Genomic DNA, 16,500 nt, shown 5'->3' with positions numbered 1-16,500 from the left:
TGCAGACCTGCTCCAAGTGATGCCCAGGGGTCTCCCAGCCCAGTCTGGCACCCCACAGATGGGTGCGGGGGGGACTCCAGGAGAAAGGAGTCCTGCCTGCACCCTGCCTGGCCACCACAGCTCATTCTGGGCAACGTCACGGGAACGAGATCACCATCTTGGTGGGACCGTGTGCCATCCGCAGGGACACACCTCACTGACCCACGCGTGGCCCTGTCCCCGAAGTGCCCCACACACAGCCAGGCTGGTCTCTCCCAGGGGATTTGTCTCTGCCCCTGCTGCAGCATGTAGCCCCTTCCCTCCCAGCACCACCCCTGCACCCAGCCAAGGTACCATCACCAGCAGCCAGACTGCAGTATGGGCATAGGGTGAAAGGGGTGAGGCTGCACTGGGGTACCCGAGGGACTCCAGGTGCCCTGTGAGAGCCCAGCCCATGCCAGTACCGCCGAGCAACTCTCTGTCCCCAGCAGCAGGGACCAGGCAGGGCAGGGCTGGGCAGAGGCTCCCAGCACCACACAGAGATAATTTCATTAGCAGCTGCAGGAACAATTAACAACTGCTCTGATGCCTTCCAGAGCTGAAGCAAGTGCAAAGCTAGCATGGCTCTCCTGGGTGGCACCGGCTGTGCTGTGGCCTCCATCTGCCCCAGCGCAGCTCTGGCAGTGCCAGGCAGAGCCAAGGCCACAGCAGAACAGCCCCGGGGTGAGCCAGAGCCATTTCCCACCGTCACACCCATGCCAGGGGCCTCCCGTACCAATATGCTTGTGCACTGGCCATGTGTGCAGGCACGGCAGAGCATGTGCATGGCGCCATTGGGTACTCACTCCCATCCCACCGTGTTGCCCCAGGCACATCCTGCACGGATACTGGTGGGAGCCCAGCCGGGAGAGGGGACCCCCAACCCGTCGTGGGCAGAGCCGTGGTGCAGTGCTCATCACCCTCCTTCAGGCTGGCTTCTTATTACTGATGGCATTTGCATGGAAACAGGATGTTTCTACTCCTCGCGGCTCCATCTGCTCCCGCTGAAGTCACTGCGCTGCACACGAGCTCCCGGGGGGCTGCCATGGGAACCAGGGTGAGCTCCCCTGCAGCGCCAGGACCCCCAGCCCGGCACTCCCTGCCAGGCAGGGGTACCCGGTGCGGATGGCACCTGTGCAGGGCACCCAGCACAGTGCCTCCCTGGGGCAGCACAGTGGGGAGGGGGCTCAGGACCCCGGTGTGGTGCCAGCCCCATCTGCTCCTTGTGCAGCTCTCCCGGGATGGTTTCCAGCTCCCGCTGTGCCGGTGGTGCCAGCAACAACACTCGCACCGCCCAGGTACCGGGGTCCCGGTGCTGCCTGGTCCTGCCTTGGCTTCGTCCAGCTCCCTTGTCATGTGCTTGTCATGCATGGTGCCACACAGGTGCCATGCCAAGGCCACTCTGCTTCACCCAACGTGTCCCTTGTGCACCATGGGCTGGCATGGCCAGGCTGTCTGTGCGGAAGCGACAGCATGCACTGACGAATTAATAGAATTTAATTAATACAGATTGGGGAGATCACTTTCAATTCTGTTTGCTCTGCCTCTTGCTGAGGAGGAGATGAGGGGATGGATGAGCTGGATCCTGCTCCACAGCTGCCGGAGCCCTGAGCCCTGCTGCCAAGGGGCTGTGACAGCCTGGCTTATGCTCATGGGAGCACCCAGCACCCCTGACCGCCACCCAGGGGAGCATGAGGGGCCACAGCATGTGGGGAGTCACAGGATCTGGAAACTTCAAGGGGGGAATGCAGTGCCTGGACAGCCCTGTTCCCCCAGTGCAGCGTGCTCTGTGCCTGGGTTTCCCATGACTGCCGGAGCCCCAGGGGGATGCCAGAACTGCTGGCCCCACTGGGTGCTGTAAATGGATTATTGCTCAGACTAATTAAGATGGAATTAAAAATTAATTCTCCTTTCCAGCACACCGTGGTCATGGCTCAGCCGCGTGCTACAGCCATTGTGCCAGGGCTTCCTCCTGGAAGAAACTGGATTGGGGTGGAGATGGAGGGAGAGCATTGCCCAGTGAGTGGTGGTACCCAGCTCTGTGGGCTGTGGCTGCCATCTCCCTGTGGACATCATCACCTTGGCACTATCCCCTGCTCACCATGAACTCTGGGTGCCATATCCAGCCAGGGCAGCCAAGGCAGCTCCCATCCACCATCTCATTCCATTTCTGACCTCCTGCCCAGCCCTGTCAGCCATGGTCAAGGCCAGCCCGGAGATTTTCTAAACTCCCATCAAATATTTAAATAGATATTTGAGCTCATGTATAATGGATCACCCGTGTGCTGCCTCCCCATCCATTTGTGGTGTTTAAGGAAGTCGAATATTAAACACCATTGTATTAGCAAAACCGCCGTCTGCTTAATTGAGTTACAAACGGGGAAGGTGCTGACGAATAAACAATGCATAATACATGGCCCCACAAGCAGGGTGCGGCCCAGCTCCTGGTGCCAGGCATGGACCGGGCTGTGTGTGGTGCTGGGCACAGGAGGGTACCGGTGGGGAGCAGGAACTGGCACTGCTGGTGTCCACAGCAGAGCCAAGGGTGTGAGGAACATGTGTGACATGTGAAGGACATGTGCCACAGCATGGGACAGCACAGCATGGGGCATCCCGTGCCTCATCCTGCACGGGGATACTTGGAAACAGAGGCAGTGAGAACAACCCCAGCCACACGAGGAATAAGAAGATTGTGACAATAAAAAGTAAATAAATATGGATGTTGAGGACCTAATTCTGATAAGAGGATTTTCAAAATTAGCCATTTGCAAGAGCAGATTAACGGTGTGCGGTGCCAGGGGCAGGACAGGCTCCATTAAGATGTATGGCAAAGCCCATCCCAGCACAGCCATTCCTCACAGCCCTCAGCACCCACAGAGCTGCTTCCTGCTGTGTAAGGAGATGGATTTGCTGCTGCCATGGGGGGCTGGAGGGGCTGGGGCTCAGTGCAGTGCCAAACTGCACACGTGGGTCCTGCACACAGTGCCACGGTGCCGGGACCTCACCGGAGGGTGCCAGGGAGTGGCAGTGCTGGATGGGAGGGTGGGCACAGAGGTGGCACATGGCATGAGGTCTTCAAGGGTGAGCCTGGCACCACCAGCCAAGGCATGGGGTGGCTGCATCAGTGGCAGTGTGGGGCTGGGACAGGGGGGAGTGGGGTGGACAGGCAGCAAAGCCACTGGCCTGCGCATCTCAGCCAGTGCTCCCAGCCAGTGCACATCCTACCCAGCGAGGGTGCTCCAGGCTGAAGCTGGTGCTACTGCCCCCCAGCAGCACTGTGGGTGCTCGGGCACCTTCATATACCCCAAACTGAGCAGGGGCAGGGGGCTGATGGGGCTCCCAGGGGCTTTTTGAATCCTCTGACTGGGATTTTCTACCCAGGCAGCCAAGCAGAAATCTCATTACAGCCCTGCACAAAGGCAGCGTTCCTGTCCCCATCCCTGTCCCCACATCTGGCTGTGACGGACATGGCTGCGAGCAGCAGAGGGTGTCCTATACAAGAGCAGGTTTTGGGGCTGATAGTGGCCATGTGTGGGGCAAGGGCGGTGAGCTCACAGGCAGGGCAGGGCGCAGGCAGGGCAGGGTGCAGGCAGCCCCGGCACCCTGGTGCCCAGTGCTCCTGCAGCAGCAGCAGCAGACAATTAATTAGCAGGGCGGTGGGAGAGCAGCCGGCGGAGCTGCACGGGATCGATGGGCGCATCGACCGCCCGGGAAACACCAGGTCTCCCATCCAGAGACGTGGGACTGGGCAGGGATAGGGATGTGGAGTCTGGCAGGGAGCCTGGCAGCCCCGCGGGTGGGTGCTGGCAGGGGGATGGCTGTGGGCTTCAGCATCACCAGCCCCTCGTGAGGGGACACCAGGGTGCATAGGGTCAGGAGGGAAAGGACAGGCACTGATGGCACTGCCCACTGTCTGCTCTGTGTCTCGAAAGTCCTGGGACTGGCAGCAGCTCCTGAGCCTGAAGACCGACTGGTCCCTGTGCCATGCTGGGAGGATGTGGGGGTGCTAATAGAGCCCTCCCCTTTTCCTGCCTGCCTCTGCCAAGTGGGAAGCGCAAGTCTGTCCCTGTGAAGAAGGAGAGTGCTCAGCTGTGTTGCACAGCCTGGTTGCCATCCAGATGAGAAGTGACAGCAAGGGACCCTTTTCAGGTACACGTTCCCACTATACAGGGCAGGAGATGCTGTCCTCCGCTCCCCCTTCTCTGCTACTGGCACTGGAGATGGCCCTGCAGGCACTTAACCCCTTCCCTCCCTGCAGTCCCTTCCATGCAAACCGCACTCTGCAAAGCTCCTCTGCAACCACCCCCTTGTTCAAACCAGCTGTAGGAGAACAGCCCAGAACAGGGGGACAGCACCAGCACTGCCATGCTTGCCTGCCCCACGCTGCAGGGTCAGGAGATGGCAGGCAGAGCCTGAGGCCACATGCAAGACCCATGGGTGCAGCCCCTCTGTGTCCTGCCAGGCGCAGAAGCCCAAGCACAGAGGGGTCCATGGGCCCCTCACCTCCCTCATCTCCCGCACCGGCGGCTGTCTCCAGGGAGGTTGTCATGGGAACGGTGCGTTGTAGGTACCCCTCACTCTGGGTACCCCTCCCTGCCTGCCATGGTGATTCCAGATGGAAGGCGAACTCAGGGCCTTGCAGGGTGGGTATGGAGGGTGTGGGGTACCTCCGAGTGTCCTATCCCCCCAGAAATGCTGGTGATACTCAGGGGTGGAGGTCTCCTGTGTGCCCAGGTGCCCCCTTCTGGGTCCCAGAGCATCCTTTTGGCCACAATGTGGGTGATGGGCAGGGAGGTGGGCACAGGCACTGAAGGAACAGCCGTGGCACAGTCCCAGCGCCCGCAGCCGTGCTGCCTGCCCACTCCCACGGTGAGCCAGCGCTGCCTGTTCTTCCCGGCCCACACACTCTGCCATGGAGCCAGCTCCTTCCCCAGTTACTCTGAGGGATTTTAACCCTGCAGCACCCACTGGTTGCAATGAGATTGGTGCCTGCACCCATCCTGGCATTGGGTGCATGTCAGGGACAGGATCTGTTCTTGCTGCAGGAGCCGTCAGAACTGGTGGTGCAGGAAGAGGCCGTGCTGGCAGCCTGCAGAGCTGAGGCACGGGCTGCCCGCCAGCTGCCGGCAAGGTGACCCTGCACCACACACAGGAGAGGGGGACATGCATCCCCTCCTGTGCCGTGCTGCTGTCCCCATCCCTGCTGTGCCCCACAGCAACCCTGGTCCCACACCCCCCCATCCCTGCTGTGCCCCACACCACCCTAACCTCTATCTCCTGCTGCACTGCACCCCAGTCCCCCCCATCCCCATCCTTGCTGGCCTCCCCGTCTCCAGTGCCCCTTGCCCCCCCCGCAGCCCTGCCGCATGTCTGCTGCCATCTGCCTCTCCCTTTTGATTAGTATTAATTTTTAATTATTATTATTGACAGGGCTGCCAGCTCGGCTGCCAGCTGGGACATCTGCCCGGTGCGAGACAGGCTGGGGCAGCCCTGCCACTGCTGTGATCACTGGGTGCTCTGGGCAACCGCTGCACACACCCAGGGGTCCCCGAGCCACTCAACCTCCCAGCACCCTCCATCCTGCAGACAGGGACCCTGGGGTGCAGGATCTGAGGACAGAAGCCATCATGTCCCCAAAGGGTAGGCTGCAGGTGGGCACTGCCAGCCCCCAGCCTGTCTGGGCTGCAGGGCTGCTGGGAGCCCATAAAGCCATAGAGATAAATGGCTCCTATTACTTTTCCAATCAAATGGAATCCCACCGCGGCTGCATGCGAATGGCAATGAACTGCAGCAGCACACAGCAGCCTCTGCCACCACCCCACCACCCCCAGGTAACCTTAGCCTCCCCACATGGTGGGGCACAGAGCACGCCATGAGCACAGTCCCCCCGCACTAGGCTTGGGGGTGAGGGGACAGGGACAGAATGGCTGGGGTGGGACTCAGCATCAGAGCCAGGTGGGAGGCTATGGGGGGAACGTGGTAGACAGTGGAGTGGGTTGAAAGGGCAGAGGGACAGGCAGCCCCTGGCCCTCACTCACTTCATGCTGCCACTGATGGTGGTGGTGGTCACAAACAGAGGCCATTAACCGTGCATTGGATCCCGTTCATCCCTTGCTCCTCCATCAACCCCTCCAGCTTCAGCCCTGCCAGCCCCACAGCCTGTGGCCCACACATGGTTCCTGTCTGCCTCTCACCTTGGAGAGTGATGGGCAGCTCCGTCACCCCACCGCAGGCAGGACAGGGTGGAGGGTAGCCCACTGCAGGCAGGGCGGGCAGGAGGTGCCCCACTGCAGGCAGGGCAGGCTGCCAGCCCTGACGTGCCGGAGATGGCCAAGGCCGGGCGAGCGGCACCATCGCGTGGCGAGGGGCCGGCAGTGCAGGCAGAACCCGGGCTGCCGGCGCAGGCATGGTGCGGGAGCAGCGCGCCGCGCACACCGCAGTCCTCAGCCGGATCCGCGGCTCCTCTCCCCCCTGCAGGCAGCCCCAGCTTGGGGGTATTGGACACCCCCATAGTGCTGATCCCCACCTCCCTCCCTGCCCTGGGGGCAGCGCTGCCGGCAGCACCCCAGCCTGGTTGTCCTACAGGGAAGGGCAGCAGGGTCCTGTCCCCTTTGTACCAGCGCAGAGAAGCAGCCCAGGGGCAGCACGTGATGCAAGGACACGGGGACACAGCCTGGCACACTGCACGGCCATGCCTCGCCCATTGCACTTACAGGGATATTGTCAAGATTCTGCCCTTCTGTGGGACCAGCTCTCTGCAACCCCAAGCGCAGGCAGCAGCCCCGGGAGCAGGCAGGGCAGCACTGAGCCAGCACAGGCACCACGCAGCATTAGGGACGAGTGGCTCCAGCTCGGCTCACCGAGAGGCAGGGATGGGCTGGATGTGCTGCCCAGGACAGGGTGCAATCAGGGCTGAGCTGGAGCTGCCGGGGTGCTGCTGGAGGAGGCTCCTCCTGAAGGAGATGTGCAGTGAAGGCAGAAGCACAACCAGCACTGTCAGGAGAGGAGCAGGCAGCTCCACCTCAAGAATCTGTGTAGGCATGGGGAAAGGACAGGCCCCACAATCAAAACCAAAACAAAACATTAAAGGACAGAGCACGGATTGGGCTGGAGTAACGGGGTGGTCTTCTACTGCCAGGACCAGGACAGCCAGGAAGGACAGCAGAGGACATGAGCCAGGAAAAGGAGGAGACAAACTTACAGGGCTCAATGGCTTGGGGCTGTGAACCTGCAGGTCTGACACCAATAAACCCTTGGGAAATAAATAAGCTTCACATCACCTATGCTGCAAGTGCCTACCAGAGGGGATGTGGGCAAACACAGCCCAAGGTGGGCAGCCTGGAGACCGTGCTGTGCTGCAGCCCTGACATTGACCCTGCAGGGAGCTGCTGTGCCCGACCAGGCAGAGCTGTGTCCTACCTATGTGAAGCTCTTGGGAGAGTTAGAGACCAGCAAGCAAGCTGAGCTGAGGCAGAGGAGCTGAGTTCTGGTACTCCCCTCCCACATCCAGGTGCACAGGGCAGTGAACTGTGCCCGTGCCTTAACCTGGGGAGAACAGCACCCACCATCCTTCCAGGGACTATCTAGGATCCCCAAAAGCAGAGGAATACCCTTGAAGCCCCAAGCAGAGGGGCACTGGGGGAGGCAGGGATCACACAGTGCCCAAACCCACAGTGATGGTTGGGTGATGGCAGCTCTGTGCTTCTGGCCCTGCTCACTCAGCAGGCAGATACAGGATATGGCAACACATAGTCCCCCTCCCAGCAGACACCCCACCCCCAAGCAAGAGCCACTCTAGCATGCCAGAGCCCTGGACACAGAGACCATGCTTATCTGCAGCCATTCATTGTGGGATTGGACAGGGGACCCTCTGGGCAATGCCCCACTCCCGCTGCAGTCACACCACAAACTTGGTCTTGGTGAGGGAGCCGCTCTTGGTGGCTGTGTCTGCATGGGCCTGGTACCCGATGGCCACCTTCTGTGACAGGCCCAGGTGCTCCTTGTAGACACGCCTGGAGGAGGGAAGGGGATGCATGAACGGGCAGCATCACTTCTCCCACCAGCTCCCTGCCCAGGGACCCCACTCTCCCCAGGCCTGCCCCCACCCCATGAAGCTGCATTACCCGATGTGGATGACCCCTTCCCGATTCTCCGCTTCTCGGGTCCAGATGGCGATCTTGTCCCCCTTGGCACGGATGTTGATGACAGCCCCGCACACCTCATCACTGTAATCATCAAACATCTCCCCAACGAGGCACATCAGCTGCCAGGAGGAGAATGAAGCCCAGGACAGTCCCCATTAGGGCTTGGTGCTGGAACAGAGGAAACACCACTTCTAGGACCCTGCAGACAGCCAAGCAGGGCCACACTCACCGTCTCCAGCCAGAAATGGTCCAGCTCAGTGTGCCGCTGCTGCTTGGCCAGGGTGATGAGCCAGCGCCCACCACACTTGTTCTGGCAGTCTTCCCACATGGGCTCAATGCCGTCCTAGGGATGGGCAAGGGGATGACTGGGTGCACCAAGCACCCAGCCAGGCTTCCCCTCCCACCCTATGGCTGTGGTGGCCTGCCAGCCCCACTGGCACTCAGTGTGCCCCATAACACTGGGTGCTGCAGGGGGGCTCTCAGAGGGGACTGCAGCAGAAGGGATGTTGTACCTTAAAAAGGGAGTAGTCACAGCCAGATGAGAGCTTGCTGGCAGGCTGGATGTGGCTGTACAGGCTGCACAGGACAGAGACAAGACACAGAAGCAGGTGACAAGAGGTGCCTCAGTGGCCCCCAGCATAGTCCTCTGACCCAGCCACCCCTACCCAGGGCTTCTCCAGAGGGGACACACTGCCCATCCGTGGGACACTCACGCCCAGAAGTCCTCCACAGTGCTGAACTTGGTGATGAGGCGCAGGTTCTCCTGCCACATCTTGCTCTTGTCGTTCTTGAAGAACCACAGTGCCCACCTGGGCAGGGAGAGGACATGGGGAGGGCATGTCAGCCTTGCTGGAGCCCCCTCCAGCCCCAGCATCATGCTGCGAGGAGCTGCCTGTAGCCAGGCCCCTCCATACCTGTTCTGCAGGGGGTGCTTGCCCAGGCTCTCTGCCAGGAGCAGCTCCTGCTGCTGAGCCCTTCTCCGACGCCGCTCCTCTTGCCTGCGCTGGGGAAGGAGGGACAGAACCAGGAGCCCCATGGCCACCCCCACACCATGACAGGGACCCACAGGGGGAGCCCCAGGGGGTCAGCAGGGCTGCCTGGGCTCTGCTGCCTGGCCCAGTCCGCAGGCAGCACTCACCTGCTCCCCGGCAGCCATCATGCCCAGCACAGACTCCCCCCAGCAGCCCCCGGCTCTTAAGTGACCACAGGCGGGTGGGATGAGGCAGCCCCAGCTGCAGCTGGTGGGGCGGGAGGGAGGTGTGGTGGTGGTGGTGGTGGTGGTGGTGAAAGGGGGGGGGGCAGACCAGCCCCTCCTGTGGGGCAGGGAGCTGGAGGGATCCCCCATAGGGCAGGGCGCTGGGGGACGGAGGTCAGGGTGGGATGGGATCAAGACGGGGGGAAGGATGGGGTAAAGTGTGGACAGTGTGGGGTGGGCTCGAGATGGTGTGTCTTGAGGTAGGGCAGGGTGGTCCACAGATAGGGTGGGGTAGTGTCAGGATGAGGGGTGGGGATGGGATGGGGAGGATGGGAAGAGGGCATGATGAGGAGGGGATGGGGTCAGGGTGGAATAGGGGACAGGAATGGTGTAGAGAAAAGGTAGAACGTGGAGGTGGTGGGATGAGGACAGGATAGGAGAGGGACAGCAACAGCCTGTAGAGTGGATGGGATCAGGACCGGGAGGAGATGGGAGAGGGAGAGGGTGGGATGGGGATGGGACACGATGAGGACCAGGACAGGATAGCGTGGGGGCATCGCGGGATGGGATCAGGACGCGTGGGAATGGGGAGCAAGTGCGACGTGATGTGACCGCCCCACAGTTCCGAGCCGTGCGGGAAAGGAGCCCGTGCGGGGCGGGGGCAGCCGGGATCGGCTCGGCTGGGCTCGGCTCAGCCCGGCGCGGCGCGGTCCCCCCCGCACATCACGGCGCAGCGCGGCGCGGCCCCGGCACAGCCGCACTGAGCCCGCCCCGCCGCAGCCCGGCCCGGCTCGGCCCGGCCCGTCCGTCCCCGCCGACAGCGAGCCAGGTCGGGCGGGCGGCGAGAACGGGGCCAGGGGAAGGAGGGCGGCGGGGCCGGGGGCTCCGGGATGCGTGGGGATGCGCAGGGCGGGCGGGAGCGGGGCCGGGGCGGGGTGAAGCCGTGCGGCCTCTCCCCGCAGAGCCGCCATGGAGGTGTTCATGAAGGGCTTGTCCAAGGCCAAAGAGGGGGTGGTCGCCGCCGCCGAGAAGACCAAGCAGGGGGTGGCCGAGGCTGCCGAGAAGACCAAGGAAGGGGTCCTCTATGTCGGTAAGGGCCGGCTCGGCTTTCCTGCCCCCTGCCTGCCCCCTGCCCAGCCCCCTGGCTAATCCCTGCCCATCCTTGCTTGCATACTCCTGCCCTGCATGCTCCTGCAGGTCCCCTCTGCTTGCCCTTGCCGGATCCTGCGTTTGCCCTTGTGTTCTCCTGCTCATTCCCCGCAGCCCCACTGTCACCGGCCCCGCTCCCCCCGTCACGGCTGGCCTGCGGCGGGGTGTCCCGGGGCAGGAGTCGGTGCCCGCAGTGCCCTGCCCACAGGGCGGGTGCAGGCAGGAGGCTGGGCCCCGCGGGCAGGTGCAGTGTCAGGGCTGGTCCCCAGGCTGAGGCGATGGGACCCTCGGAAAACCATCCTGGTTCCCGGTGGTCTGAGCCCGAGGGCCCCGCGACTCTTCACAGAGGATGCTCTGGGGCTGGAGGGCAAAGGGACCGCGGTGGAGGTGGTGATCCCTGTGGTGGGATGTCCCCACCTTGGAGCAAGGGGCTGGGAACATGTTTGTCCCCCTTGGAGAGGCTGTGTCCTGGAGCACATCCCACACCACTGCTCCGCCGGCGTCTCCCCTGCATCCCGCCGGCGGCTGGGGCGGCCCCTCCGCGCTGCCGGGGCCGGGGTCCGTTCGGGGCCGAATCCTCGAAGCCATGGCTGGCGGGGAGGAGGCAGCTCCGGGCAGGCAGTGTGCCCGCGGTGGTGATGGGCTTTCCCGGAGGGAGCTGAGGCCGCACTGCTTGCAGCGAGAGGAGGGCGCAGGGCTCCGGCTCTGTCCCGCTACAGAGGGCACCAGTTCTGCGGGAGGGCTGAGGCCCCGGAGCTGTTTCCCGGGGCGGTGGGGGGTGCTTGCACTGGGGTGCGTGATGTGGAAGGGTCCAGCAGCTTCAGGAGCACCCTGAGGATCCATCCTGCAGGAGCTGTGCAGCCCCTGCCTTTCCCCATCACAGACACCTGCTCCCATTCCGCGGGGTGTCCTGGCATCTGCGGCCTGTGTCACTCCACCTGAACGGAGCACAGCAGGGTGGCATGGCCAGAGGCAGCGCCCAGCCCTGGGCTGCTCTGGCTGTGGGCTTCCCGTGCCATGTTGGCCCCAGCTCTGAGTATGGATCCCAGCTTCAGTGGGAGGCTTTGCTCAGCAGCACAGCTGGTGTGCACCCTGCCTGGCTGCCCTGGAACAGCGTGGGGCCCCATGCTGCCCCAGGCCAGGCTCCTGCAGGGATCAGGGAAGCCTTGCAGGGAGCTGTGCGGGTGCTCAGTCCCCGGCTGCCCTGGTGCAGGGCAGGATGCAGCCCCAGCTCAAAGAGCCCTACCAGCATCCCAGGCATGGCACATGGCGGAGTCCAGCTGCAGCACCTCTAACCCTGTCTCTGTCTCTTTCTGCCCCCAGGGAGTAAAACCCAAGGCGTGGTGCAAGGTGTCACCTCAGGTATGGTCCCCTCTGCATTCCCACCATGGTACCCCTCTGGCCCCAAGTGTGTGGCTGTGCTAACAGGATCAGGGGCTAATCGAGGGGCTGATGTCACCCAGCTAAAGCCTCTTGTATAACAGAGCCCGCGAGGAAGGATTTGCAGCGGCTCCTCACACTCCCTGCCCAGCTGCAGAGCAGCATCCTTGCCCCCTCCCCTCCCCAGCACCAGGGTAGGGATGTGGGGAGGGTCTGATCCTGCCAGCAGTTCTCCACCAGCCCTCCAAGGTGCTGCAGGGCATGGAGCTGCATCTGGACCCCTCTCCCTGGCCCGGGGGGGCACTGACAGGCACCCCCGGTTCTTGCAGTGGCTGAGAAAGCAAAGGAGCAGGCGTCCCAGCTGGGTGAAGCAGCATTCTCGGGTGCTGGAAACATCGCAGCAGCCACCGGGCTGGTGAAGAAGGAGGAATTCCCTGCGGACCTGAAGGTGAGTGAGACCTCCAGGTTACTGCCATGCCCATGAGGATGCTGCCATGTTCCCAGGCTCAGTGGGGAGCCCTTTGGCTGCTCCCCAGCCCTGTGGGAGGGTCCCAAAGGTCCAGGGCACGCAGGCGTCACTGCCCCAACTATGCCTCTGCGGACGTGTGCATACGCGGGCTCCTGCATGGCGCTGGTGGTGCGGGGCCCTTGGAGCATTGCTCCAGCGGCTGCGAGGTGACCTGACAGCTGCGGGAGCGGAGGGGCGGGCAGGGACATTTCGCCACCCCCACGAGCTGTCGGCTTCCAGCTTAGCCCAAAATAGCATCAGCTGAAGAAATGAGGCCAGCGCCGCTGCACTGGGGGGGATCAGCTGCCTGCCTTTCCCTCCTGCCAGCCCCGGGGAGGGGTTACCCAGCACCGCCCTCACTGCCAGGGATGCAGGATGCTCCGAACGCCTGGGAACCACATGGTGCCAGCACCCATCGCCTGCTGGGGAATGAGGATGGGAGCAGTTCAGGGACATGCACACCTAAGCCCTGCACCCATGGCCCCCTGCCTGTCCTCTCCCACTTAGGTGGTCTGGTGGGTGCCCACTGGGCCCCACTGGTGCCCCTTATGTGGAACCCTCAGTATCCCGGGTGTGTTGCTGGTCGGTGCCAGGGGCAGGGAGGGTGGGTGTGGTGTGTGGGGCTGTGTGTCTGACCCCCGGTTCACCTCCAGGCAGAGGAGGTGGCCCAGGAGGCTGTTGAGGAGCCACTGGTTGAGCCGCTGCTGGAGCCAGAGGGGGAGAACTACGAGGAGTCCCCGCAGGTGAGGGAATGGGGCACAGGGCACTGCAGAGGGCACACGGTGCCAAGTGCTCAGTGTGCCAGTGACCATTCCTGTCTGGAGCAAAGCCAGGAACCTGCCTGCTCCGAGGTAGCTGCAGCCCTGCAGCCTCGTGGGCAGGCTGGTGTGGGTCTGGATGGGACAGGGGCTCCAGGAGCTCTCTCAAGGGCTCTTTCTTTCCCCACAGGAGGAATACCAGGAATACGAGCCAGAGGCATAATGGATCCCCGTCCTCGCCTCTTCCACCAGCAGCACAACGAACTGGCAGTAGCCCCTTGCTCCTCCCCAGCCGGCCCTGGCCGGTGCCTCTCTGCCGAGGAGGAGCAGTGGTGCCTCTGCCCTGTTCGCTCACGAGTTCTTCCTCCAGTTCCGTTCCAAGGGACAGTGTCCGTGTCTCTGTATTGTGTCTAGCAGTGATAACCCCTCGCTGTGTCCAAGCCCCCAAGCCCTGGCACATCCCTGAGCCATGGGCACTGCCCACAGGGGCTGGTGTGTGTGTGTGTGAGTGCGTGCGTGTAGCCCGGGTTTATCGCTCTGTATCCCTCCCAGCGCCATAAACCCTGGCTGCGTCCCGGCGTGTCTGTACAAAGCATGTTTACCTGCTCGCGGGCTGCTGTACATTTGGCTTGCACGCATGTCCCTGTGGTTCTGCTCTGGTCATCGTGGAACTATTTTTTTTTACATATATATATATATCTATCTCTATGGGTAGACGGGTCTTTTGCCTTTGTGAACCCCTGGTGCCCAAGCCTGCTCCCCAGCCTGCTGGGTGGTGACGGTGCCCACGCCCTCCCTGAGGTCCCATAGTGCCGACGCTGTGTTGTGCCGTGGCATGGATATCCCCCCGCTCCTGTCCTGGATGTGCAGTACGAGGGCAGCTGCCAGTGACACAGCTGCCCTCGTGTCCGTGAATAAAGCCAACTCTTGTCTGTAAGCTTGGTTGTGGGTTCCAAGGGGGGAGGGGTGATTTGGGGAATCAAAATTCCTCTTTTGGGAAGAGGAATGAGGGGCTGGGGCACATTAACTGACCCCTTCCTGCTGGGGGAGTGGGCAGGACTGGGGTCTTGTGAGGACAAGCTGTCTTCCTGTCTGCTTGCTGTTGTGTGAGCAGCAGGTCACTGTGCCCTGAGCCACCAGCCACTCTTCTGGTGCAGGCAGTGTCCCCATGTCACCTGCCTGTGTGTTCTCTACAGTGCTTCGTGTCTGCAGGTGAATGCAGGAGTCCATCTGGGCTGAGGACCCCAAGCTGGGATAAGGCTAGACACAGTCCTGGGCTCGAGCACTGGTTCCCTTCCAGGATGCTGGCTGTGCTGGCAGAGGGGAGCAGGTGCTGGGTGCAAGTTTCCCCAGCCGCCCCTTCAGCAGGATGTGCTGCTGTTTGTAAGGAACCTCCTGGAAGGCACCTGATCCTGTGCCAGAAGTGCAGAGCAAAGAGAAGCCTCTCCTCTGTTGCCGCACCTTCCTATGATGTGACCCTGCTCCCCTCAGGGGGCTGGCACCTGCGGCTGCAGTGTGACCACGTCAAGGGCAGGTGAGTGCCACACACCAAGTGATGTCCACCACAGGGGCTCCTGTGCCCACTCCAGAGCATGGTCCTTGCTCCTTCAGCTCCCCAGGGCAAGGCCACCAACCCAGATCGCGTCCTCTGCCAGCCTCCACTCCACAACTGCAGCACTGGGGTGAGGCTGTTCTGAGTCTCTCCACCACGAATATCCCCAGATTAAATCCCCAGCTCGTGCTGCTCGCCGGCTTTGCCAGCAAAGAGGGAAGCTGCAGCAGTCAGCACAGCCACACAACAGGTTTGCTGACGCCTGCAAATCCCCGCGCTGGCTGCGCTCCGCATGGCTGCGCCAGTTGCAGCAGTGCTTGCAGCATCCACCCTGTGTTATTAAATGGACCAAGGAGCTGTTCCTGGGGCTGGCTGTGCCATGGGCTGTCCCCTCCCCTAGGGCTCATTGCATTTTTAACTTCTCTCATGCAATTCTGCCAGCCAGGGGCAAGCAGACACAAACCAGCACCAGCATGGCTTCCTCCAGCGCCCAGGAGGCTGTAAAGGGGCTGGGGCAGAGGGGAGAAGTCCAGGAGAGCTGAGAGCCAGGCAGTAGGGAGAGAATATGCTAGAAGCAACCATTTATAGAGACCAGGGTGTCCCCTCTGTGCAGCAGTGTCCTGGGCACCCCTGTGCAGCAGGACTGTGACCGTCTCCGTGCACTGGCAGGGATGTGCGTGCCAGCCCTGATGGGCACTGTGTCAGTAGGTGAAGCCGGGCTCATCATACATGATGAACACCTTCTCCAGAATACATAGGTAGGCAGCAGTTCTCTGGTCCAGGCGCAGGTTGTACCTTGCAGCCATGGTCATGATTTGCCAGAGTGAGAGAGGAGAGCTGGGAGGCTGATGTGTGCTGACAGGATCTGGGGACAAGGGGGGACAGAGGACCCAGTGAGCACCCAAGAGGGAAAGGGTCACCCCTGCACCAAGCGACTGAGGGGCTGTTCTGTAAGACCTGGAGTCACCTACAAGTGGGTCTGGAGATGCTCTCCCACTGCTGCCCCACAGCACTCCCCTGGGGACAAACCCTGTGCCCACGGGTGGGCTGCACACACACTGCTCACACTGCTGTGCACAGCGCAGGCACCTCTCCAAGGGGTTGCACAAGACACCCGCCACCCAGCACTGCACCCCCCAGCTCATCTAAGCAACCCTGGAAATGGGGCACATCGGTCTGAGGGAACAAAGAGAGGGACAGGAACCCATCAGCAACAAGGAACACTGCCAAGCATGAGGCTTTACCCACAGGGTGGATACAGCCACCGCTGGGAAAATTAACCCAGGCCTTGTGCTGACCTGACAGCAGTGGTGATGGGGTGCTGTGGGCGAGCACTCCTCAAATACATCCCAGAGCCTCTGCAGCGAGGCAAGGGGCCCAAGAGTAGGGATGAGAAAGGCAAAGAGCCCTTGGTAGTACCTTAGCTGAGTACTTCATGGTGTAGACCAGTCCTGAATACACAATGTGCTTCTCTGAGGCAGACTGAGGGGGAGAAGAATTTTTGTCTCCTTTGTGGGAGAGGCTGGAGATTGGCTCCCCCAAACCCAGTTATCAAACACAGCCCCTCTGCTTGGCACAGGATCATCACAGGTTGTTCAAGCTTGGCTTGCCACCTCTGCAGCCGGTTCCAGCATATGGCTTGGCTCCCAAGTGGCTCCCTGCAGCACCCAGCAGCACTCTTAGACAGTAGGACTGTACCTCCACACACAGCATCTCCACCCCACCCCCTTCATCATTGGGATGATAGCAAGGCAGACAGGAGTGTCTGGAAGCGAGAAACAAGTGATCCAGTGGAA

The 16,500-nt window shown here is 62.0% G+C and overlaps 2 protein-coding genes across 4 annotated transcripts; one reads left to right on the top strand and one right to left on the bottom strand.

Moving 5' to 3' along the window:
* Positions 1-7,915: 7,915 nt before the first annotated feature.
* On the bottom strand, positions 7,916-9,318 carry EIF4E1B (eukaryotic translation initiation factor 4E family member 1B; the record flags this gene model as incomplete). Its single annotated transcript, XM_080627317.1, has 7 exons — positions 7,916-8,030; positions 8,142-8,281; positions 8,392-8,505; positions 8,675-8,738; positions 8,876-8,971; positions 9,077-9,165; positions 9,301-9,318. 7 exons carry the CDS (start codon positions 9,316-9,318, stop codon positions 7,916-7,918), a joined length of 636 nt encoding a protein of 211 aa, XP_080483443.1.
* Positions 9,319-10,326: 1,008 nt separating this feature from the next.
* Positions 10,327-13,375, top strand: SNCB (synuclein beta; the record flags this gene model as incomplete). 3 transcript variants are annotated; one of them, XM_080627276.1, is made up of 5 exons in its annotated part: positions 10,327-10,447; positions 11,830-11,868; positions 12,216-12,334; positions 13,048-13,137; positions 13,343-13,375. In XM_080627276.1, 5 exons carry the CDS (start codon positions 10,327-10,329, stop codon positions 13,373-13,375), a joined length of 402 nt encoding a protein of 133 aa, XP_080483402.1. The 3 variants fall into 3 exon arrangements, with proteins under 3 accessions (XP_080483402.1, XP_080483403.1, XP_080483404.1); XM_080627277.1 differs by lacking the exon at positions 11,830-11,868; XM_080627278.1 differs by lacking the exon at positions 13,048-13,137.
* Positions 13,376-16,500: the final 3,125 nt, after the last annotated feature.

The sequence above is a fragment of the Psittacula echo genome, assembly GCF_963264785.1.
Source record: "Psittacula echo genome assembly, chromosome: 11".
NCBI classification, from domain to species: domain Eukaryota; kingdom Metazoa; phylum Chordata; class Aves; order Psittaciformes; family Psittacidae; genus Psittacula; species Psittacula echo.
The sequence above is the reverse complement of the archived record's forward strand: the minus strand, read 5'-3'. Positions and strand labels throughout refer to the sequence as shown.